This window comes from Podarcis pityusensis (genome assembly GCF_964106645.2).
Source record: "Podarcis pityusensis genome assembly, chromosome: 1".
In the NCBI taxonomy this organism is placed as follows: domain Eukaryota; kingdom Metazoa; phylum Chordata; class Lepidosauria; order Squamata; family Lacertidae; genus Podarcis; species Podarcis pityusensis.
The window spans coordinates 127,786,256-127,810,257 of NC_138028.1; the positions used below are offsets into that span (position 1 = coordinate 127,786,256).

The following is a 24,002-nucleotide window of genomic DNA, read 5'->3' on the forward strand; positions in this document are numbered from 1 at the left end:
TTAATGGACCAGTACTCCAGCTTTACTTTTATATAAACTTGGGGCAAAGTTCCAACAAACACAGACATTAAGTGGGGAGTGGTGCAATGTCTGTAGGCCAGCTCATGAGATATCTGTAAAAAAAACTACTCATAGTTAGTACTGTAGGTTTTTTCTTGAATCCGTAAAACCATTCTCCGGCCGTAAAAGTCTCTGTATTCCTCTGGTAGCTCTTCTAGGGTTTTCAATGCCCTGTCTAAAATCTGTACTGCTCTTGAGGCTGCCGCAAGATCTTTGTTTCCATAGGTGTCTGTTTTATCATAGCAATTAGAAGGAAGGTGTTTCCAGAAAACATTGACTCCCACGCCAAACTCTTCAGAAGTCACATTATGGAACCACAAAGCTATAAGCAGAGAGAGAAAAACTTTGAATGAAAATGCCTTGAATACAGTAACTAGAATCTGTAAGATACTGCTGTGAACAGTTAAAGAGAATGCTGTTCCAAATGCTCTGATGTGTTTTTCTTATATAAAAAATACCAATTTTTATGGCTAGCAAACAGTAATTGTACTTTAATGTTTCAGATTAGCAGAGACTGCTATAATTTCAGTATTCAGCATTCAGTATTTTTCTGTAAATATTAATTTCTGTAAGTTAGGTGGAGCTTATGATTTTCTACAGCTGAGAACACAGTACAGTATGACTATATTCTCAGTCCTAAGATCCTGGGTGACTAATGCAATACCTAGGAGCAGGACTATGTAATGCCCTCACCAAGTTGCACACCTACCATGCAATCTGGACCTGCCAAGTGCTTGACACCTACCCCTGTTTCCACAGCACAAGCCTGGCAGCAAAAATAGGAGGTATATTTATTTGCTAGTGATCTGCTTTGCCATGGGCAGGCAGCTAGGTTTGATTTAGTGGCTCATAATTTGCAGGGGCCTGATTTAAGCATAAATTGAAATAAAGACTCCCAACGACACATTTTGAAGAAGACAGTATTTTAACCTCAAACCAGCAAAGATCAGTTCATAGAAATGAGTCCTTACCTTAATAGTATTCAGACATAGCCTTTTATAAGTCTTCAGGGACTTACTTTTTACTGTTTAAAGGAAGAAAGCTTGAAAAACCTGTATAGCAGAGGACTCAGGTTGCTAAAATGCAGCACCATGGTTAACTGAAAAAAATGGCAGTACAGTGGTGCCTCGCAAGACGAAATTAATTCGTTCTGCGAGTTTTTTCGTCTTGCGAAGCACGGTGTCGGGAAAGTTTTGGAAAAGCTTCAAAAATCACCAAAGTCTTTAAAAACCTCAAAAAAGGCTACCACACCGCGTTCTGTGAGTTGCTCCTCGAAGTCAAGTCGCAACTGTATTAACAGTGTTAAGAAAAAGGAAACAAACTTGCAAGACGTTTCCGTCTTGCAAAGCAAGCCCATAGGGAAAATTGTCTTGCGAAGCAGCTCAAAAAACAAAAAACCCTTTCGTCTAGCGAGTTTTTCGTCTTGCGAGGCATTCGTCTTGCGGGGTGCCACTGTAAGTGTTAAGGGGGGAAATGTGATTTTCTGCTTTATACACCAATCCTCATTTCCAGAAATGTTATATAATTCAGTCAACATTGCATTCACGTTTTCTAAGAAAACTGAAGTGCTAAGTTTGTAACAGTCCACTCTGCCATTTTCCCAGGTAGGCTAGATTAATCACACTTATTACAAAACAAAGACTTGTGAATGCAACTATTTCCTCACCTGAGCATTAATGCTGTCTTAAACTGCATGTCATGTATTCTGATGCAAGTACATTGATTAGATTTTAGTCCGCTTGTGTGCTATTTAAATACTTAAACCCTCTTGAGGAGAGCAGATAGCTACAACTGCCTACTGTCCTCAGCGTCTGCAATGCTGTCAGTACTCTGAAATGCTATTATTATGCTAACATAATTATGCCAGGTCAGTTTTGAAACAAGCTATATTGAAAATGTATCCACATGCAAAGCATACCCAATACATAATTTTTGTAGGTGTGATGCAGCATTCATTTGGGTGCAGTTTTTAAAAGATGCATCCTCTTGGAAAAATCCACAGCGACACACACACAGCTGCACCATGAGATTTAAGCTGATTAATCGTACCACCGTAAGTTTTTTGGATTGTTACATACACTGTACACCTTTAGCCCCTTAAACAGCAATCCAAGAAGTAATGGAGGAAAACAAAACGAGATTTCTGTGCCCACTTACCTGGAATAAACAAGACATCTCCTGCATTTAGCTGGCATTCATAACGTCTGGCCTTGACAAAGAGAGGGTATTTTTTCAAATCTGGCTCGTCCACATCTAGCACCTCTGACTTGGTACCTAATGAAGATGTGAACAAACAATGGACATGACTGTTTTGCTATTCGATTACTCTCAGGGATGCAAACATACTATGCAGGTATCCCAATGTGGGAAAAGGCAGAGAGGAAAAACTGCATGTGTGTGTATACACTCCTGTGTGCTGAAGGCTGTCAATAGTACCCCATTTCTATTACTCTAGCGGACATTTGCAGCTATCAAATATAAGTGAATCCAATTCAGCCACGGTGTACTTTTAAAGGAAACATTCATCAGAACGGCTGACATACTTACCCTCAATCCTAAAAATACTAGAACCTGTTTTCACTGAAAGTGAAGGGACAGGATACCCAAATCCTGTCTGTGAAATCACCCCAGGCCTCAAAACTGTCCAAAATTCCTTTTGTCTTCTAAAAATCCACAGCTAAAGCTTTCCTCTGCTTATTCTCACAAGATGATGTGCATAGGCAAACCGTTACTTTTTATCAGTACAAGAAGGCTTCAAAAAGCTAATGAATAGGCTCTGTTCAAAGCAAGGCCTGAGAACTGAATCTTATCTCATTCCAGCTGCAACACATCTGAACATGCTGAACGCAAGGCTTCTCTCATTCCCCCTTTCCTGGGAAGGGTGCCAAGAGTCCCAAGACAGGGGAGCTTTCTGTTCATGCTCAGAGGAACTCATGGGCAGGACTCCTGAGGGAGGAGAAAAAGGGAGGGAACTGGAAGGGGATATATACTCTGTGCACATGACTGTGAACTCGTGCATGCCTTTTGTGAGTTATCACACTTGCTCCTTCTACCAGTTCATGGATGGTAGAAATAAAGCTTTTTCTCTGAAACTATTCCTTGAGGGTCTGTTGACTCCCATTTTCCCTTTCCCGGGCGCAATATTTTTCCCACCCGAGGGCAAAGCCTCATAAGACTACAAAAGTAAACATAGCACAACAGGATATTGCTACAAGCCTGTTATGTTCCTCCACTCAAGTGATTTCCGTAAAGATTGCTTGAATGTATGGATCATTGTGGACAGAATCTTCTACTCAGTCTCATCTAGAATGCAAACTGCCAATTGGAGTAACTGTCAAATGATCTCTACCAATTTGCACCTGGTTCATAAGTTGCCTACTCTGTCTAGCTATCTCAGTAGGGGAAAGGACTGGATTTGTCTGGTTGGGGTTTGGGGGTGTCCCCCCCCCCTTTTTTTATAGCTTGGAAGTGACTAAGTGCTGACCCAGGAGATGTGGAGTTGTTTAGAAAGCAATGTGCTCACAATCCTAGGCAATGCGATTTTTTAAAAAAAGGCATCCTGAAAATTACAGGGCAGTTCGCTTAACATCTGGTCTGTAAAAAAAGTGGAATAAAGCATTACTTAGTATGGAATAACCCTGAGATTAAGAGTCTCATGCTCTACCAGCTGGGCTATCCCAGGGCCCAATGACCATCAATGGTTATGGCTAAATGGAAACTCCAGGTTCAGAGGCAGTTTGATAGCAAATAGCAGCTGCTAGAGAGCAACAGCAAGGAAATGTTGCTGTTGTCATGCCCTGCTTCACGTGGGCTCGCCAGAGGCATCTGGTGGGTCGCCGTGGGACAGGATAGGCCTTTGGTTTGATCCAGCAGGTCAAGTGAGTACTAAGCTGCCCACCACTGAAGAAAATGGGTTGTATCCAGCTAAGTCAGAGCAGACCCACTGAAATCAATGGACATGACTAATTTAAGCTCATTGACTTCAGTGGATCTGTTCTGGCCTAGCTAGATAAAACCCCAAGGGCAGAATCCATTGTTAGGAAAGCAGGCTACCACTTATGCAACTGGAGTTCTCTTTTCGCTTGTGTGCCCCCAAAATCTGCTCTGGAGGGTCTCCATTGGAGTAGTTTCTGGGGGGAGGTGTTGCAGGTGGGACTTGGGGGTGGGGGAGGAGATAGGGAGAGGAAATACCACTGCACAAATGAAAGTGCCTGTGGCATGTAACACACCTGATAAATACAAATATGGTGCATCACGAGGACTGTACAATACAACCTTCTTCTTTCCGGTCACCTGAATTAAGAAGTTATCCATTACCTAAAAATGTGAAAATGACAAGTATTACTTGGCATGCGACCAGAAAAGAATTTCAGTTATCACAATACAGTGGTACCTTGGGTTACATACGCTTCAGGTTACATACGCTTCAGGTTACAGACTCCGCTAACCCAGAAATAGTACCTCGGGTTAAGAACTTTGCTTCAGGATGAGAACAGAAATTGCGCAGCAACGGCACAGCAGCAGCAGCTGGAGGCCCCATTAGCTAAAGTGGTGCTTCAGGTTAAGAACAGTTTCAGGTTAAGAACGGACCTCCGGAACGAATTAAGCTCTTAACAGCGAGGTACCACTGTAACTACACTAAACATAGCATTGTTGAAGGGGCTCTGGAAATTCAGGATGCTCATACTGGGGAGGAAGAGCACTGTTCTCTCTCATGCCACACCAGGGGTCAGCAAACTTTTTCAGCAGGGGGCCAGTCCACTGTCCCTCAGACCTTGTGGGGGGCCGGACTATATTTTGAAGGGGGGAAAATGAACAAATTCCTATGCCCCAATAATCCAGAGGTGCATTTTAAATAAAAGTACACGTTCTACTCATGTAAAAACACCAAGCAGGCCCCACAAATAATCCAAAGATGCATTATAAATAAAAGGACACATTCTCCTCATGTAAAAACACGCTGATTCCCGGACCATCCGCGGGGCGGATTTAGAAGGCAATTGGGCCAGATCCGGCCCCCGGGCCTTAGTTTGCCTACCCGTGCGCTACATCATACACGAGGTTAGTGGTCGTTCCTTGCCCTGCAAGAAGCAGGAATGGAGACGCAGAATGCTCACCATTCTGCTTCTCGCCATTTGTACACAATTCCTCTTAATCTCTCTCCTGGGCTCACCTACACGTATGCAGTTACTCAGATACACACAGCTCCAATCCCTTCAATATGTACCAGCAATGATTGATGTACTGACCTCCAAGTGTGTCCTCTACGTCCCGTTTTCCTGCCCCATGGACAACACTGAGCCTAGAAGCCAATTGCCAACTTTGGGAGAGGGGGGCTTTTGGTTGCTCTGCTTCCCAGTGCACCAGGAGCAGAGACTAAAAATCCTGCCACTGGGTTGGCAAATAATGAGACTGAGCACCGTTACAACAGGCCATCTGGGTTTTAGTCACAACCTACAAAGGTAAAGGTAAAGGGACCCCTGACCATTAGGTCCAGTCGTGACCAACTCTGGGGTTGCGGCGCTCATCTCGCTTTACTGGCCGAGGGAGCCAGCGTACAGCTTCTGGGTCATGTGGCCAGCATGACTAAGCCGCTTCTGGCGAACCAGAGCAGCACACGGAAACGTCGTTTACCTTCCCACCCGAGTGGTACCTATTTATCTACTTGCACTTTGACGTGCTTTCGAACTGCTGGGTTGGCAGGAGCAGGGACCGAGCAATGGAAGCTCACCCCGTCATGGGGATTCGAACCGCCGACCTTCTGATCGGCAAGTGCTAGGCTCTGTTGTTTAACCCACAGCGCCACCCGCGTCCCTTATCACAACCTATACTCCAGGTCAAATGCCAGAGGGAAGGCCTAACTGCCATACCAAGTAGCTTGTTTTGTTGCCGGTGTGGCATACAGAGTGTCGGACTAGGACTTGGGAGACCAGGGTTCGAATCCCCACTCAGCCATGAAGCTCACAGGTTGACCTTGGGCCAGTCACAAACTCTGAGCCTAGCCTACCTCACATGGTTATTGTGAGGAGGAGAACCATGTACACCACTTCCCTTGAGTTTATTGGAAGATAAATGGGGGATATCGTATAATTATTATTAATAATAATATTAATAGTCCACTGGGACGCGGGTGGCGCTGTGGGTAAAACCTCAGTGCCTAGGACTTGCTGATCGTAAGGTCGGCGGTTCGAATCCCCGCGGCGAGGTGAGCTCCCGTCGTTCGGTCCCAGCTCCTGCCCACTTAGCAGTTCGAAAGCACCCCTAAGTGCAAGTAGATAAATAGGTACCGCTTTATAGCGGGAAGGTAAACGGCGTTTCCGTGTGCTGCGCTGGTGCTGGCTTGCCAGAGCAGCTTCGTCACGCTGGCCACGTGACCCGGAAGTGTCTCCGGACAGCGCTGGCCCCCGGCCTCTTAAGTGAGATGGGCGCACAACCCTAGAGTCGGTCACGACTGAACCGTATGGGCAGGGGTACCTTTACCTTTATTAATAGTCCAGGAAGTTGGGTGGCAGATCAGTGCCAATCAGGGTGGATAAAAATAAATGATTTTAAAAAAAAAAATTTAAAAAGGATTTTTTAGATATAAATTGGAATTTTTATACAGTGGTACCTTGGGTTACATACGCTTCAGGTTACATACTCTTCAGGTTACAGACTCCGCTAACCCAGAAATAGTGCTTCAGGTTAAGAACTTTGCTTCAGGATGATAACAGAAATCGTGCTCCAGCAGCGCGGCAGCAGCAGGAGGCCCCATTAGCTAAAGTGGTCTTCAGGTTAAGAACAGTTTCAGGTTAAGTACGGACCTCTGGAACAAATTAAGTACTTAACCTGAGGTACCACTGTATTTAAATCGGATTTTTAAAATAAAATGCTTTGGGAGGAAAAATCTTTCTAAATAGTTTTCTGTTTAAGTTACATTATAGTCCAAAGGCTATTCACTAGGAAATAAGGATTTGTTTAAACTTTTCATGTGTGCTAAAACTCAGTCCAAGTTTAAATAAAAAATGTTTAACCGCATCAGTTAACAAACATGGATACATATGCTATAATGTTATAGTTTTAGTTAAATAAATTATTTAAATTGTTATTAAGGAAATGATCGTTTTTCTCCTTCCAATAAAGTACAGCAGGAAAGTTGTCCAAATATAAACAGTTAAGTTATTAAACTTCACCATAATTTCATAATTATCGGTCTATGTACAGTAGTATCTCAGGTTACATACGCTTCAGGTTACAGACTCCACTAACCCAGAAATAGTGCTTCAGGTTAAGAACCTTGCTTCAGGATGAGAACAGAAATCGTGCTCCAGCGGCACAGCAGCAGCAGGAGGCCCCATTAGCTAAAGTGGTGCTTCAGGTTAAGAACAGTTTCAGGTTAAGAACGGACCTCCGGAACGAATTAAGTACTTAACCCGAGGTACCACTGTATTTCTAACCAAATCAGTAATTTTTGATATATCTGTAAAAGCTACTCTGAAAATTTATTATTCCAAAAATAAACCTTCATCTGGTTGTAAATATTAAGATTATACCAGCAAGAATGAGTCTTTCTGTAAAAATAAATAAATAAATAAATCGAGTCTTACTGACTAGTGATTTAAATTGATTTGATTTAAATCAAACCCACCCTGCTGCCAATAAAGCGTAAGATGAGCTTGTCATCGTTCTTTGTTAAAAGATGCTTAGAGGCATATTACCTACATCATAATGTGTCCAAAGTTGCATTCCTGCTGAGCTTATGCGAAAGACAGTAGAGAAAAACTGCTCTTTTTCAAAGTACTCTGGGATCTGAATATCATCTGCCAGCAGAGGAAACTGCTTTCTGAGATCTGCAATCTCCTGAAACAAACAAAAAAAGGGGGTAGGGGTCATATTTAAGGTTTTCTATACAGTGTCCGATCCAAAGGGAAAGGGTGGAAATCATTGGGACACTACATACAGGCCTGATCTCATTCCTCAGCAGGTGCTGAGAATAATTAAGGAGCAGATCCATCTGTATTTCTTCCCACATAAACATGAGGGGCCATTGGAAACTCGACTGAATATTTGACTTAGTAGATGAACTAGTAAAAAGGTTAAAGGGACCCCTGACCATTAGGTCCAGTCGTGACCGACTCTGGGGTTGCAGTGCTCATCTCGCTTTATTGGCCGAGGGAGCCGGCGTACAGCTTCCGGGTCATGTGGCCAGCATGACTAAGCCACTTCTGGCGAACCAGAGCAGCGCATGGAAACGCCATTTACCTTCCCGCCGGAGTGGTACCTATTTATCTACTTGCACTTTGACATGCTTTCAAACTGCTAGGTTGGCAGGAGCAGGGACCGAGCAACGGGGATTCAAATTGCTGACCTTCTGATCGGCAAGTCCTAGGCCCTGTGGTTTAACCCACAGCGCCACCCACGTCCCTAGATGAACTAGTACGAGCTGCAAAAAAAAAAAAAGGCCTTTTCGTTTGACAAGGATAAATTGGGTCCTTGAGCCACAATAACCAGGGCTGTTCATGGTCTGCGTTTGGATAAATGAGGCACAATATTATGTGTACAAATGCAGTAATTGTGTGTACATTTTGCATCTTTTTTTTAAAAAAAAGGCCCGAACACCGCATTCAATTCCAAACCCTGCAGAAATGGGGGTTTGTTTTTTGCAAGGGGGCAGAAGAGGTACGAGTAGATTAGGAACATCTGGCTAGAATAACATGGTTGAAGTTTGCGTAGGAAACATTCCACATTCTTCAGAACCAGTAGCATCTTTTGCAAACACTACTTGTACACTTTCAGATCAATCCCCAAAACCATATGAATCAGCAGGGCCAGATTTAGATTTGATGAGGCCCTAAGCTACTGAAGGTAATGGGGCCCTTTATATGTCCAGCTGTCCTTTGTCAACAACAAATTGTCGCTGTTTTCTGTGCTATATAATATATGCTATATGGTAATTTATGAACCTAATCGGTATCTAAAGCCATTTGCACATAACCAATAGGAGCCTACACAACACAAAACACTGTTGCTGTATGTAGGTTTTATTTTATTTCTTTTTAAACTTATATTTTGGAAATGTACATCCAGGTTTTTTTTCCTTTAAATTTTTTGGGGGGCCCCAAGAGAGTGGGGCCCTAAGCTATAGCATGTTAAGCCTATAAATAAATCCAGGACTGTGAATCAGGGAGGACTGTGACACGGAGTGGTCCTCATTAATCTCATCCAGCATTTGGTGCCTATATGCCCTCTAAATGAGTGCAGAGGGTTCAGTCAATTCTCCCACCCACCCCCATCAGATCCAAACTGCCCTCTTTTCCCCTCTTTTCTTTTTTTGAGACAAGGCATATTCCAATGAAGTGTTTTATAGGAAAGCAAAGGAACACCTTTTAAGATGAGACACCATTACTCACCTTCCTTGGGTCTTCTCCCAGGGATCGCAAATAATATTTTTCATCCTTAAGAAAGACAGAAGTCATTTCAATGAACACACATCAACATTTTGCTGTGGGTCACGAAATTAAAAGACACCTGCTTCTTGGGAGAAAAGCAATGGCAAACCTAGACAGCATCTTAAAAAGCAGAGACATCACCTTGCCAACAAAGGTCCGTATAGTTAAAGCTATGGTTTTCCCAGTAGTAATGTATGGAAGTGCGAGCTGGACCATAAAGAAGGCCGATCGCCGAAGAATTGATGCTTTTGAATTATGGTGCTGGAGGAGACTCTTGAGAGTCCCATGGACTGCAAGAAGACCAAACCTATTCATTCTGAAGGAAATCAGCCCTGAGTGCTCACTGGAAGGACAGATTGTGAAGCTGAGGCTCCAATAATTTGGCCACCTCATGAGAAGAGAAGACTCCCTGGAAAAGACCCTGATGTTGGGAAAGATGGAGGGCACAAGGAGACGGGGACGACAGAGGACGAGATGGTTGGACAGTGTTCTCGAAGCTACCAGCATGAGTCACATGCCAAACACTAAAACATTTTGAAATAAAAGGAGAAATGTTTAAAGTAGCTACTCAGCTAACGGGGTCGAAGTGCTTCAGAAACTGTATGTGAAACAGCTTCGAATCCAGCATAGAACAAGTGCTATTAAAAAGAGAGAGAATTAAAAAGAACTCTTCTGCATATTGTCATATAATCAGTCATAATGCAGTCAATTACACTGCAAATATAAAGTGTAAGTCACCGGGGTGAATATCATAGAAATGTAGAGTTGGAAAGGACCCCCAGCTGATGGTGGATCCCACCAGAGTCTATGTGCACTGGCTATAAATGCATCCAAGATTGGGCCGAAGTGAGGCACTGCAGTCCTGCACACACAAACACATACCTGGGAGTACTTACTTTTGAGTAGACAGTCCTTGTACTGATATAATGCAACCCTGCCCGCAGTTACTTGAGAGTAAGAACCACCCACACCCAGAAGAATTTACAGCGAAGTACAGTTCTCATCTCACATTTTAAGGCATTTCGCAGGATTAATATTTTGAATTTCAACCTACACCTCTCCCCAAAAAGCCATATCTCAGTGTAATTACAATATCACAATCTTACCTCTGAAATAAAGTAATCTGTATGTTTGGCTTCAGCAGCTCTCCTTATGAATACATCGAAAGGTAACGTTCTGAAATAAAAATATATTTAAATTAAAACTCTCCAGGCGTTTCACATGGAATAGGGCTTTTACCAGATATGGGGCACCATTGCAATAACAACTCCAAATAGATTGCTTTGCTTTTTAAAACCCACAAGGCTTACCGGGGGGGGGGGGGAGGGGTGTGTGGAACCCACTGCAAATTGCTTAACTGGCTTATATTTATACTGTTCTTTGATTTATGTTTTTAGCTTTGCACAGCATCGGTGATTTTAATGTTTCATTTATGTTGTGTCATGTTAATACTGGCAAGGAAACATGTCAATGGACTTAACTCTAAGTGCATTCCTTTAGGATTGTGCTATTAGCCCCACTGTTTACAATGGAAATAATTACAAGTAGCCCTGACCCAACAAATTTGTGGTTTTCATTTATGCTGGGACATTATATTCTAAAACCAAGGCTCTCATTTTCTTTTACACAGAGCACCATGAAGTTTAAGTAAGAGCACACAATGTCCCCCTTTGGTGTTTGAATGGGTCACGAGGATAGGAGCTGTCTAAGACAGCTTAGGAATTTCACAGGCAAATGATAATGGACAATTGGATAAATTAGATCTTGGTAGTGACATTACCCTGCTTGGTTCACTGAGGAAGAAGGGGCGATTATTCAGAGCCACAGCGGAACAAAAATGGTCTGTGCATCAAGGGTCGTGAGGTGGGAATACAGCAATTAGGCTTTGAAAAGCAGTTCCAACAATTCAAGAAAGAACACTCCGGGTAGTAGAACGCTCCCAAACCCAATGCCAAAAAAGTTGTTTTTTCATTTTTCATTTTAACAAAACTGCATTTTTTCAGTTAATTGTGCTAGATCAAATCAATTTTAAACTTCCAGTCATGGAAACTTATCAGAAACCTGTTAAAATACATACTGTAATTGTCATATAATCAGACATGCTACTGTCAATTACACTGCTTATATAAAGGGTATGAGCTGTTCTGGGGGTTCTCCTGAACCCATTCTCCTGAATTCTCCTGAATCCCATTGCGCTAATCACTGTCCCAACTTTTTTCAAAGAGGGCCAGATCTGATGAAGTGAAGGGCCGTGAGGGCTGACCAAAGGGCCAACCAAGCTTTTTTTTTAGGGTTGAAGTTGTTGAGCTTTTTTTAGGATTGAAGTTTTGGGATTTGAAGGGGCAGGATTAAACCAACCGGTGAGCCAGATTAGGACGTTGGACATGCCTCCACTAGTGGGATTCCTTGTGCTGCCTTCTGCTAATGGAATTGGGTAGTTGAATCCCACCTGTTTCCTAAACATATTAGGTCTTTTGTATGTCACCTGCTTCCCTACAACTGGGGTAGTGAGCATGGTGCCTTCTAGATGTTGCTGAACTACAGTTGACCATTGGCCATGCTGGCTGAGGTTGATGAGAATCATAGTCCAAAATCATCTGGAGGGCAAGACACTGGCTACCCCTGGACCTTAGCCTATAAACCCCATTGCTTATTTTCCCCAAGCTCTCTAGGACCCACTGTACTGCTTCTTCACCACATACCCAGCTCACACTTTCTCTCTCCCTCCCTCTCTGTCACACACAGGAACATGGATTCTCAGCACAATCTGGAACCCCTTCCTTTCAACAATGCTAGTAGGATCACCCATTTTAGAACTCCAAGTCTTGATTCTTTATTGGCCTACTACCAACAAGACATAACACAGGTATATACAGTGGTACCTCGGGTTACATACGCTTCAGGTTACAGACTCCGCTAACCCAGAAATAGTGCTTCAGGTTAAGAACCTTGCTTCAGGATGAGATCAGAAATCGTGCTCCGGCGGCGCGGCGGCAGCAGGAGGCCCCATTAGCTAAAGTAGTGCTTCAGGTTAAGAACAGTTTCAGGTTAAGTACGGACCTCTGGAACGAATTAAGTACTTAACCTGAGGTACCACTGTATAGCATTCAAAGTGTTGGTCCGGACCTTTAAAGCCCTAAACAGCCTCGGCCCAGTATACCTGAAGGAACATCTCCACCCCTGTCATTCAGCCCGGACACTAAGGTCCAGCTCCAAAGGCCTTCTGACAGTTCCCTCACTGCGAGATGTGAAGTTATGGGGAAACAGGCAAGAGAGCCTTCTAACTCTGACAGGTGGGTGGGACCACTAGTCAATTACCTGATGTCATAAAGATGGCAGGTGATTGACACCTGTCAAAGTTCAAAGGTCATTGGCACAGCAGTTAATCAGCTGATTGGCACTTAAACAGAATCTCCTGAAAACAGAGCATTTCTGTCTGCTAAGAACATGGTTGGGATTCAGAAATGTTTTCCTCCAGCACCTTAAATCCAAACTGCATCCTCTGGAAAGAAAGAAAAATGCTCTGTTTTTAAATGGAGCATATTTTCTCTGTCCAGTGGAAGCAGCTTGGCTTTAAAGTGCTGGAGGAAGCTCTCTGAATCAAAGCCACTTCCTGCAGCCCCTTTGGCTGCATAAGGCAGCTCCCCTCATACAGCCCATCACAGCTGATTGTCGGTGCCTGCAGAGTCTTCCCTGCACTTGAAGCCTCTACAAACAGCAGACAGTTCCTTCAAAGTTCCTTGCAAAGGGCTTTGCAGGTGCCCCTTTCTGGCTCAGCCACTACTTTACCTCCTCCACAGCTCATGTCATAGATCAAGCAAGGCCTAATTAGGCCTACAGTCCAGAAGTTCCACTCCCCTGGTATGTATAATTCCCAGTTCTGGTTTGAAAAAGCCACAAAACCCAATTGTGATGTCATGACAATAGGAAAACAACAGGGTGAGTGTACAGAAGAACGCACAAGTCATCAGCAAAGTGGTCTGATCTGCACAATATTTGAATGTATCGCAAAGCCACATAGGCAGGGAACTGCTTTTGCCTTGGTGTCCCATAAGATGTGATGGCCTGAAAATTAAACCGAGGAGCAGAAGAGGTCACAGATAGTGCGGGGCGATATATCAATATATCGTCCATATCTTGATATTGGTTTCATAGTTTTTGACCTGGCAATATATCGCGAATCATGGTGTGTGTTAGGGCTGGACAATATATCACCCAAAACCGGTTTCAAGTCCATATGATATTGGTTTTATAATTTTTGACCCGGCAATATATTGCGAATCATGGTGTGTGTGTGTGTGTGTGTGTGAGATGCCAAAAACAAATGTGGGGGGGAACATGAAGGCAGCCAATGCCTCTACATAGCTCCAACCTTATTTCAAACATTGTGATACAGTGGTACCTCGGGTTAAGTACTTAATTCATTCCGGAGGTCTGTTCTTAACCTGAAACTGTTCTTAACCTGAAGCACCACTTTAGCTAATGGGGCCTCCCGCTGCTGCCGTGCCGCTGGAGCACGATTTCTGTTCTCATCCTGAAGCAAAGTTCTTAACCTGAAGCACTATTTCTGGGTTAGCGGAGTCTGTAACCTGAAGCATATGTAACCTGAAGCGTATGTAACCTGAAGTACCACTGTATATCAGTATGTCACAATGTTTAGCTGGTGATATATCACGTTGAAAACCAGATCTCACCCCCCACAGAACATCAGGTCAACTGTTCTTGGAAGGGAGAAAATCTCCTACAGCTTCAAAAGCAGAACAAGATAACAACTCATAATTCAGAATGCCATTTGCAAAGTGAAAGCACAGATCCTGTATAAAAAGTTTCAAGCAGAAGTACTGAGTCTCTAAAAGTCTGGAGCATTCCTCTAACAGCAGGGAAAGTATTGAAACGGAATACCTATACAGAAAGTTCTTACTGAGGAAGTCCATCTGTGGCACCGCAGAAACATGAACCTTCACTTCTTTATTTCCTGATGCTTGACTGAGGTAATCCACGGTCCACTTGGTCATGCAAGGACCCAAATCAATACCTTTCAGCACTACTGGCTTTCTCTAAGATTAAAAAATATATATTATTGCAGAATATTTTTGCAATTCTACTACCTTCTACCAACAACCATTCTCAACAGTACGGACAGTTATGACATCTAAGAATATACTGGCATAATGTTACTAATCAATGCAAATACATACATGCTTTCAAACATTACATCTTTGCTAAGTTGAGTTTCAACTTTAAAATGCTGAAAGTCAATATGAGCATCATGTTGACGTTGTGATGTTCTGGTAAAATACAGGGCAGGGTGGGGCGGTTGGTGGATGGTTTTTCCCCCCCATCTGGTGCTGAAGTGACTTGAAAGCAATCTATTACAACCTATTGCAGCCTAACAGGAGGACCCTTCTGGAAATTGTCACCTACACACACATGAATTTGTAAATCTGTTTGGGCTTGGCTACCCAGGGCTTACGCAGGTGGTGCTGTGGGTGAAACCACAGAGCCTAGGACTTGCTGATCAGAAGGTTGGCGGTTCGAATCCCCACGACAGGGTGAGCTCCCGTTGCTCGGTCCCTGCTCCTGCCAACCTAGCAGTTCGAAAGCATGTCAAAGTGCAAGTAGATAAATAGGTACCGCTCTAGCAGGAAGGTAAACAGTGTTTCCGTGCGCTGCTCTGGTTTGCCAGAAGTGGCTTAGTCATGCTGGCCACATGACCCGGAAGCTGTACGCCGGCTCCCTCAGCCAATAAAGCGAGATGAGCGCCGCAACCCCAGAGTCGGTCATGACTGGACCTAACGGTCAGGGGTCCCTTTACCTTACCTACCCAGGGCTTAAATGCATGACCTTTCAAACACATGCATTTGGAGAGGACATCATGTGGTGTTGCTGTTTTACAGAAGGCGAAGAAGTATCATGGCAATAAGTCTGACGGTTTTGTTTTTGTTTTTTTAAGAGTTCTACAAAAATATAAAGCTGATTATCGTTACAAGGCTGGTAACAAAAGAACCACGGAAAGTGCGATCCCCCCCCCCTACCAGAGGGTAGATGTCCTGCAGAAAACGCTCCCGGGTGACCCCGGGGTACTGAGCCAGGGGGATGACTCGCTGCCCCTCCATGCCCGGACCAGATCCTCTCTCCCTGTCGTTTCCACGATCGGGTTGCTTCCTCCAGGGAAACCAGGCTTTCCAGGCCGAGAAGACCGCGCGGTTGTTTTCTCCTTTCGCCAAGGGGAAGGTGGGATAAAGCAGACTCCTGCCTGGAAACCCCTTGCGAGGCGCTTCCAGCCCAGCGCCTATTAGACGATCCTGGGCTGGGTCAGCTCAGTCCGTAGGGCAGGGTTCCCCACACGTGGGTCTCCAGCGGATTTTGGACTACAACTCCCATCATCCCAAGCTAGGAGGACCCAGTGGCCAGGGATGATGGGAATTGTAGTCCGGAAAAAACAGCTGGAGACCCAAGTTTGGGAAACCCTGCGGCAGAGCATGATCGAGCGCTATGTTAGGCTAAAACAGTATTTCCCAAGCTTCGGTCTCCGGCGGCTTTTTTTGGGGGGGGGGGGGACTACAACTCCCATCATCCCTAGCGAGCAGCTGATTTTGGACTACAACTCCCATCATCCCTAGCGAGCAAGACCGGTGCTCGGGGATTGTAGTCCGAAAACAGCAGGAGACCCAAGTTTTGGCCAAAAGAAACCTGCTTTGCGAGGGTTTTGGGGTGAGATGGTCCCTTCCGATGCTTCTATGGCTCGGCCCTAAGGTGCTGGAGGGGAGGCGGCCGGAACCTTCCTCCCGGCGGAACCTTCCGCCCGGCACTCTCTCGCTCCGCCCGGACGCCTTTCGCGGCCGGACTCCCGCGGGATGACGGGAGGGCTGAGGCGGGGAGCGATGGCGCTGCCCGTGGGCGCCTCCCGCAGCCGCTGCCCGTGGGCCCTGCGGGTCCCCGCGGCCCACCCGCGCCGGTACTTCCTGCTCCCGGCGGCGGACCAGGCCAAGCCCGGCCGGGCCGGGTTCCCGCGGCCTCCCTCTCCCCGCCGGGCCGCCCTTGCGGCGCCGCCGCCGCCCCGCTTGCCCGTGGTCCCCGCGCGCCCCTGCAGCGGCGGCCCCGAGCCCGGCGGGCGGCGGAAGGCCGGCGTGGTGGTGGTCGGTGTGCCCAACCCGCTCATGTGGCTCCGCACCCGCCTCTACTTCTTCCTCGTCCGCGCCTACTTCGACCAGGAGTTCAGCGTCCACGAGTTCACGGAAGGGGCCAAGCAGGTGAGGAGGGGCTTTGGGCAGGAGGCGAGGGAAGGAGGGCCGCCTCAGGGGGTCAGGATCCATGGGGCAGCAGAGCCCCATATCACGTCTTTCTCCCCATCGGCCCTTGCCAGGGCCGGATTTTACTACAATGGTACCTCAGGTTACATACGCTTCAGGTTACATACGCTTCAGGTTACAGACTCCACTAACCCAGAAATAGTACCTCGGGTTAAGAACTTTGCTTCAGGATAAGAACAGAAATAGTGCTGCGGTGGCAGCAGGAGGCCCCATTAGCTAAAGTGGTGCTTCAGGTTAAGAACAGTTTCAGGTTAAGTACGGACCTCCGGAACGAATTAAGTACTTAACCTGAGGTACCACTGTATAAGCTAAACAAGCTATAGCTTAGGCCCGCACTCTCTTAAGTAAAGGTAAAGGGACCCCTGACCATTAGGTCCAGTCGTGACCGACTCTGGGGTTGCAGCGCTCATCTTGCTTTATTGGCCGAGGGAGCCAGTGTACAGCTTTCAGGTCATGTGCCCAGCATGACTAAGCCGCTTCTGGCGAACCAAAGCAGCGCACGGAAACGCCGTTTACCTTCCCACCGGACGTGCTTTCGAACTGCTAGGTTGGCAGGAACTGGGACAGAGCAACGGGAGCTCACCCCATCACAGGGATTCTGACCGCCAACCTTCTGTCGGCAGATCCTAGGCTCTGTGGTTTAACCCACAGCGCCACCCACGTCCCACGAACCACCCACGTCCCACGAACCACCCGCATCCCACTCTCTTGGGGTCCCCCAAAAAATTAAAGGACAAAAAACTGTCTGTACATTTTCCAAAATATAAGATGAAAAACAAAACAAAAAATAAAACCTACATACAGTAACAGTGTTGTGCGTTGTGTAGGCTCCTATTTATTATGTTCAAATTATTTTAGATACCTGTTAAGTCCATAAATTACCATATAGCATATATTCAACACAAAAAACAGTCAATTTGTTGTTGACAAAGGACAGCTGGCTATATAAAGGGCCCCATTACCTTCAGTAGCTTGGGGCCTCATCAAACCTAAATATGGCCCAGCTTGTTGCTGATGCAGATCTTCCCTCGCCCCTTCTTTTCTGGCAGGAAGGGGGTGTCATTTTGGGATCCGCCTCAGGTGCCAAAATGTATTGGGTCAACCCTGGGTTATGGCGACCTTGTCTTTCTTCTTCTTTGGCAATCACTTGTAGCCGAGTAAGGTTGTCTTCCATGAACACGGTGTGAGTCCGTGACTGCGGAGGCCAATTCTGGATCTGCACGTCCTTCCACAGTGGGGACATAGATTTCCAGACAAGAGTTGATCACGGTGAGGGATTGCCAAACCTGCCTTCCTCTTAGCACATTTCTCCCTTTCGTCCTGAGGTCGAGCGTCTTCAAAGTCCATGACACCTTTGGTAGAGGCTATTCTACAGTTGGAGCACTCGCAGGCCAGTGTTTCCCAGTTGTCAGTGTTTATGCTACATTTATACCATTCATGGTTCACTAGGGACCCTGGTGGTTCTGTGGTCTAAACCACTGAGTCTCTTGGGCTTGCCGATTGGAAGGTCAGCAGTTCGATTCCGCATGACAGGATGAGTTCCTGTTGCTTTGTCCCAGCTTCTGCCAACCTAGCAGTTCGAAAGCACGCCAGTGCAAGTAGATAAATAGGTACCACTGCGGCAGGAAGGTAAGCGGTATTTCCGTGCGCTCTGGTTTCCGTCACGGTGTCCCGTTGTGCCAGAAGCGGTTTAGTCATGCTGGCCACGTGATCTGGAAAGAAGTCTGCGGGCAAACATTGGCTCCTTTGACCTGAAAAGCAACATGAGCACTGCAGCCCCATAGTCGACTTTGACTGGACTTAACCATCCATGGGTCCTTTATCTTTACCTTTTTTTGCACATGGTACAGTGTCCTCGTATCATGCCATTGGGCCTCCTTGACACAGCAAAGCATAAAAGTATAAAACTGTAGGGTTGGAAGCGACCACGAGGGTCATCTAGTCCAACCGCCTGAAATGCAGGAATCTTTTGCCCGCTGTGGGGCTTGAACCCACAACCCTGTGATTAAGTGTCTCATGCTCTTATTGATTGAGCTAAGGCAGAAATTCGACGGGTGAAGCTGCCCAAGCTCTGACTTCTTGAAGAAAAAATCAACCTTGCAAATGAGCCCACAGGGGTTACTGGCCTGTCCTGTTTCAAAACCAGCAACTACTGAAGTAGCTTGTTTTTCTATGCTGTCTGCAGAGGAAAGGTAGCCTATCCCCCTCCCCTGCCTAGCATGAAAATCCAAGTGGCAAGCATTTTAGCAAGCTAGTGTTGTTATTTATTTTTATTTTTATATTTATAGTTATTATTTTTTATTTATATTTATTATTTATTTATTTCATATCCTGCTCAGTTGTACAAAAACAAGAACGAAGTGCTTTGCCAAAATGATAAAACAATAAAATCAAGAAACAGTTACAACCATACATTAAAACATTACAAAAGTTAAAACATTAAAAAGAGATTACGATTACCTAGTAAGGTAAAGAAGTGAAATTATCTTATATCAAATAAAGTGGTGGAGGAAGGATGCAACAGTCCTGCCACTTTCGCCAGCCTGCTTGGTTTCAATGCTGGTTGTGGTTCCACTTTCTCTTCAGTTACTGTGGAAGCCAAGGGAATAATGAGAAAACTATGCTACTTCCACCTAGCAGTCCACTCATTCCTGGTTACATGTGGCAAGTTGTCAAGTGTAAGTCTCTTACAAGTGAAATCCATGGAGGGTACCAGTGATAACTAAATGGCCCCTCTGGGCACATGGACTGTATTGCTTTGAGTATTAGATGCCAAGGAAAAACAGTGATGGATGTTGAATTAGATGAATCCTTGGTCTGATCCAACAGGATCCTACCTCTCTTTCCCTGCCTCCCTACCACAACTACTCCAAAAGTCTAGTGATGAAGACTGCAGTGACTATGCCATTCCTTAGTTTTCAGGATACTGTTAAAGGTACATCAATCCAGCTAAGAAAGAAAGGTGGCATCCCTAACTCTGATTTCCCAGTTGCTTGAAATTCTTCTCTATTGATCCTTTTTCTACTGCACTACCTCTTGGTTGGGTAGGAGAGCCCTTCCTCCTTTTCTCTGGCACTATCCATCATTTGAGTCTGTTTTCAAGTTGCACAAACAGGACACCATTAAGCAGTCTAGGCAACTGAGCATAAAATAACTACCACTCCCTGTTTGCCATTGCTTTGTTTGGGAATATAGCTGAACAACAAGAGCACATCGATTTGTGAGACATAATATGTACTTAATACACAGAGAGAATACTGTGAATTTACTTCGGAGTAAAAAATTGATATTTGTTTGTGTGTCCTGTCTTCTAGGCTTTTGCTCTTGTTTCAAGGCTAATTTCTCAGTGTAAATATGATCTACTGGAGGAGCTTGTATCAAAAGAGGTAAATGTTTATTTCCATTGTTATGGTGAAACTGATATATCCATTGTTCCTTAAGCTGATGTAGTAGACCAAGACTAGAATACATTATTTGGGTCATATTTACCCCCATCTATTGCTTAAGCAGGAATAGCAACTGACACCTCAAAAAACTGGGTTTAGCACCTGAGCTTCTGGTAACAGAAAGCAGGATGTATCCTCCTGTGTCCTGCAGTTTAAAACCCACTCACTGCCATACTCTCTTCATTCTTTCTTCAGTCCCCCCCCCCCCATTTAACTCCCTCAGTTCTACTGCCGTCTCTTAAAGAAGCACAGGTCCATAGCTCTTTCAGTGGGAAGGCTCATTCCTGGAAGATGTAGTACTACTAGGAAGGCCATCTATGAACACATGCAGAGTACTTCTCCCCTCATCAGTGAGCTATCTCCACCACCAGCCACTCATGGGGGGAAAGGCTCCCAAGTTAGAGACTGTAACCTTTATGGAGGGACTAAGTTGTGAGACCTGAATCTCTCAGTTAAGCACCTTGTGAAGAGGAGTGTGCCTGGTGCCCAAACTCAGCTCCCTGTAGAGCACATCCTTGGAGATCCTGCCGTCTTCCATTCTGTAGATGTGTTAACAATGATCCCTTCTCAATCAGATGCTGCAGGTGCTGAAGGAGAAGCTTTCTTCACTTTCTGAAAGCCACAGAAGTGCCCTAGCTGCTGACGTGGATGAAATAATGTACACAACAGCAGGAGATGTTGGCATTTACTATGACGACAGTGGTATGCAACCGGTTCAGAATGCTTTACTTTAAATCCTTTGGCCACTTTTGGGAAACACTTATCATCCGTTGTCTGTGATACTGTTCAAAGTACTTTTCTTCAATCTGATCCTAACATTAATAATATTAAGGGCTTCTACGCCACTAGGGGGACGCGGGTGGTGCTGTGGATTAAACCACAGAGCCTAGGACTTGCTGATCAGAAGGTCAGCTGTTCGAATCCCCGCGATGGGGTGAGCTCCCGTTGCTCGGTCCCTGCTCCTGCCAACCTAGCAGTTCAAAAGCATGTCAAAGTGCAAGTAGATAAATAGGTACCGCTCCAGCGGGAAGGTTAACGGCGTTTCTGTGCGCTGCTCTGGTTCACCAGAAGCGGCTTAGTCATGCTGGCCACATGACCCGGAAGCTGTACGCCGGCTCCCTCGGCCAATAAAGCGAGATGAGTGCCGCATCCCCAGAGTCGGTCACGACTGGACCTAATGGTCAGGGGTCCCCTTTACCTTTACCTTTAATAATAACTTCCACTGTATTAAGCATGGGGCTCATTCTCTCTTTGGCATGGCAGTTTTTGAGTGGACAAAGACCTAAAGCAGGCTTCTTCAACCTTGGCCCTCCAGATGTTTTTGGCCTACAACTCCCATGATCCCTAGCTAGCAGGACCAGTGGTCAGGGATGCTGGGAATTGTAGTCTCAAAACATCTGGTGGGCCGAGGTTGAGGAAGCCTGACCTAAAATCTTTAAGCTGATTAAGAACCTTTGAATAGCTGAGGGGAAATAACATCCTTTCTCCATCAACAATCTGTTGTCCCACCACCTTCCTCACCTCCTTGAAAGCTGTAGTAGGTGTATAATAGCCTTCCAAATTAGGCTGTATGTGTGTGTTTGTTCTTAAATGGAGCATCTTTCTGCTCCATCCTTTTTGTACCAATCCACTTGTCAAGCTGTAGAATCGTATTTCCTCTTCTAATACTCTGTTTATCTTGAAAACAGGAAGAAAGTTTGTTAGCATCCTGATGCGTTTCTGGTATCTGACGAGTGCAGACCTCCCTGATGAGACTCCAGATGGAACCAAAATATTCCAGGTCGTGTTTGGAGATGAGACTTCACAGGAAACGAAGCGTCTTTTAACAGCAAATTATGAGTAAGCACATCCTTGGTTTTCTACGTGGCCACAGCATTGTGCTCTGTGTATAAAGAAACTCCCATCAAATCAGTGCATTTTAGTTAAGGGTGTACTTTCCTGAAGAAAAAAACCCATGCCATTGTGAGAAAGCCACTTAGTTGACTATTTTCTCTCCTGAAATGTGAGCAACAGTAAGGTGGGTGTGGGGGATGAAGAAGATGATCGAATTTATGCACTTATAATTGTGAATAATACATAAATGTGAAAAAATGGCAAATAAAAGTCGAGGCCATTAAACATTAAACTCCTGCAAAAGAGAGAATGTTTTAACAGGTCTCCTAAAGTATCGATACAGAAACATTAAGATTTGATTGGTTTATTGTCCCAACATTTATTGTTCCATTGGGAAGTATCCAGCTAAATAAAAAATTTGTGAGAGTGGAAGAACCATTGGACTTTCTCTGCACCCCACACAATCCCAAAATCTGCTCCAGACAGTTGGGGGGAACCCAAAACAGATTATCAGGAGTACAGGGGGAGAAGAGTAGGGAAATGTTTCCTTTTGCAAGGAGATAACCTTGTGCTGGTGGAATATTTGCCTTATTTCTACATTGAATACAACCCACTGGGATTAAGCAGCCAAGTTTGAGCCTATTATTACATTACCAAACGATACTTTATCCATCAGTTCAGTACTGGATTTGCTACAACACTAAAAGCGTTATAAAGGATTTGCGAAAGTTTTACTGCTTGGCTTGTATTATAGTCTCTTATTTCTGTTCTTTCTCCCCCCCCCCCCCCCCCAGATTTCGAAGAGAATTTACACAAGGTGTGAAACCAGACTGGACAATTACACGGATTGAACATCCAAAGCTATTAGAATGAATTGACTGGACACTTTCATAGACAGTTATTAATATTCTGGCATATCAGAAGACATCTCAAGATTTGTGTGCCACAATCTTTTGTGGACTGCTTTTGTACTTCTTGATTACCGGAACACAGTCTTGCTCCAAAGCATAAAAATAAAATCTTTTTCAGCAGACTTGGAAACTTCACAGATGTGTTCTTTGCCCGCCGTTGAAAGCGTCATTCAAAGTCACTTTCAATACAAAGCATGCTAAGTGGTTATGCTGAGAAATATTGGTGTAAATTGGAAAGAAAGTGATGCATCGCCTGGCAGTTCATGACTGAATGTCCTGTTCCCCTCACCCCCAATAATCTGTTCAAATGGTTTTTTCTTCGGGGGGGGGGTGCACAATAAGGAAAGAAGAGGAGTGTGTTCCAAACTTCCTGTTTTATGTGTAACCGAAAGTAGAAGTTACATAATGGATACATTATGGAAAAATCTTTGTTTTTCAGGAATATTAGAACTAATTTACAGCCTATCTCAGTGGTGTCCAAACTTTGTTCAAAGAGGGCCAGATTTGATGAAGTGAAGGGCCGTGAGGGCCAACCAAAGTTGTTGACCTTTTTTTAGGATTGAAGTGTTGAGCTGCCACAGGGGCCAGATTAAACTGACCATCCCCCAAAACGGACTTTGGACATGAGTGGGCTATCTCATCTGTAGCATTCCAGTGTGAAAGAAAAGATGCTTAATAACTTGTGGTTATACAGCAAGTTACCATATTTATCAAACCATTTATCATATTTATCAAACCATTTATCATACCAAAAAATCAAGGGGAAATGTGTGTGCGTCTTATGGAGCGAATCCAGGCTCCTTGGCTTTAGCGATAGCAACGCAAAGCCTCCGAAGCGCAGTGGGAGCGCTCCCGCCGCACTCCGGAGGCTTCGCGTTGCTTTCGCTCAAGCCTGGAGAGCGAGAGGGGTTGGTGCACACCAACCCCTCTCACTCTCCAGGCTTCAAAGATAGCCGCCTGAAGCCTCTGGAGCGCGGCGGGAGCTCCCGCCATGCTCCAGAGGCTTCGGGT

The 24,002-nt window shown here is 45.0% G+C and overlaps 2 protein-coding genes across 4 annotated transcripts; one reads left to right on the plus strand and one right to left on the minus strand.

Annotated features, from left to right (window-relative positions):
* Nucleotides 1-6: 6 nt before the first annotated feature.
* Nucleotides 7-15,822, minus strand: TYW5 (tRNA-yW synthesizing protein 5). 3 transcript variants are annotated; one of them, XM_081019105.1, is made up of 8 exons: nucleotides 15,524-15,820; nucleotides 14,391-14,545; nucleotides 10,595-10,664; nucleotides 9,450-9,494; nucleotides 7,762-7,899; nucleotides 4,290-4,377; nucleotides 2,218-2,334; nucleotides 7-382 (listed from the first exon to the last, which is right to left on the minus strand). In XM_081019105.1, the coding sequence occupies exons 1-8, from the start codon at nucleotides 15,602-15,604 to the stop codon at nucleotides 126-128; spliced, it is 951 nt and encodes a 316-aa protein (XP_080875231.1). In that variant the 5' UTR covers nucleotides 15,605-15,820; the 3' UTR covers nucleotides 7-125. The 3 variants fall into 3 exon arrangements, with proteins under 3 accessions (XP_080875231.1, XP_080875233.1, XP_080875232.1); XM_081019107.1 differs by lacking the exon at nucleotides 15,524-15,820 and adding an exon at nucleotides 15,313-15,360; XM_081019106.1 differs by lacking the exon at nucleotides 9,450-9,494 and having other exon boundaries at nucleotides 15,524-15,822.
* A 508-nt stretch (nucleotides 15,823-16,330) lies between these two features.
* MAIP1 (matrix AAA peptidase interacting protein 1) lies at nucleotides 16,331-23,113 on the plus strand. Its single transcript, XM_081019252.1, has 5 exons — nucleotides 16,331-16,741; nucleotides 20,116-20,187; nucleotides 20,823-20,949; nucleotides 21,936-22,086; nucleotides 22,875-23,113. Exons 1-5 carry the CDS (start codon nucleotides 16,346-16,348, stop codon nucleotides 22,951-22,953), a joined length of 825 nt encoding a protein of 274 aa, XP_080875378.1. The 5' UTR covers nucleotides 16,331-16,345; the 3' UTR covers nucleotides 22,954-23,113.
* Nucleotides 23,114-24,002: the final 889 nt, after the last annotated feature.